Source organism: Hipposideros armiger, unplaced genomic scaffold (assembly GCF_001890085.2).
Source record: "Hipposideros armiger isolate ML-2016 unplaced genomic scaffold, ASM189008v1 scaffold_4, whole genome shotgun sequence".
In the NCBI taxonomy this organism is placed as follows: domain Eukaryota; kingdom Metazoa; phylum Chordata; class Mammalia; order Chiroptera; family Hipposideridae; genus Hipposideros; species Hipposideros armiger.
In genome coordinates this window covers 970,960-971,821 of record NW_017731354.1, presented here as the reverse complement: position 1 = coordinate 971,821, position 862 = coordinate 970,960, and the positions used below count along the sequence as shown (strand labels likewise).

Below are 862 nucleotides of genomic sequence, written 5' to 3'. Positions count from 1 at the left end.
CCGCCCCGGCTCACCTTCCCCGGGCCGAGCGCCGCGCGCGGGAGGCAGCGAGTCTCGCCCGGATCCGCGCCGCCGCCGCTTCCTGCCCTTCCCGGAGCCGCTGTCCAGACCTCGGCTCCCCGCGCCCTCTCCCCCTGCCGGCCGCGGCCTGAGCTCCGGCCTCCGTGCCGCCCGCAGCCGCCGCCCGATCGTGGCGCCGCGCGGCGCGACCCGCCCTAACATCTGTCCGTCCGGCCACCGGCGCATCCATCAGTGTCACCGAGCCGCACATCGCGGCGACAGCCCGTCACGCACCACGCGGGCCCCGCGGAGGCACACTGCGCCCGCGCCGCCCGGCCTGGCCCCCTGGGCGCGCCTGGAACCCGGATCTCTGCGGGGAACACGGAGCCACAGCACCCCTTCCATGTCGGGACCTCAAAACGCGACCGGCTCTGTAAACCGTCGTAGGGATGGGGCGGCCGAGGGGACGGTGTCAGCGCGGCCCTGGCCTCGCACGAGGCCTCTGCCCCTTCCCGCGGCCTGGGTGTGGCGCGGGCGACAAGGAAGGCGGCTTCCCAAACCCGCACCGGGCGCGGGGTGAGCCCGGGAGCTGCCGTGACGAGGGGCTTCAGCCCGCCGCGTCCCGGCCGAGCCCGGGGCTCCGAGGTCGCCGGGCAGGTCTTACCCGGGAAGTCTGGAGCCGAAACTTTGCCAGGCCCGCCTGGCTGCGGCGTGACAAGGCCTGACAGTGAGGAGTGACGGGGAAGAAAAGGGATCCCAGTGAGAACCGCGGGCTCGATTTAGGGAGAAATGGTGTCCAGGTGGCAGTGCGTCTGTAATTCAGTCGTTCACAGCGGGGGACAGGGCAGGGCCGTGCGTCCGC

The 862-nt window shown here is 73.5% G+C and overlaps 1 protein-coding gene across 1 annotated transcript in view; it reads right to left on the bottom strand.

Annotated features, from left to right (window-relative positions):
• The window catches only part of TSHZ3 (teashirt zinc finger homeobox 3), a 66,001-nt gene extending 65,730 nt beyond the window's left edge, over positions 1–271 (bottom strand). Inside the window, exon 1 of the mRNA XM_019644226.1 lies at positions 15–271. Within this exon, the coding sequence (XP_019499771.1) occupies positions 15–271 (257 nt within the window). The remainder of the gene's footprint in view (positions 1–14) is intronic.
• Positions 272–862: the final 591 nt, after the last annotated feature.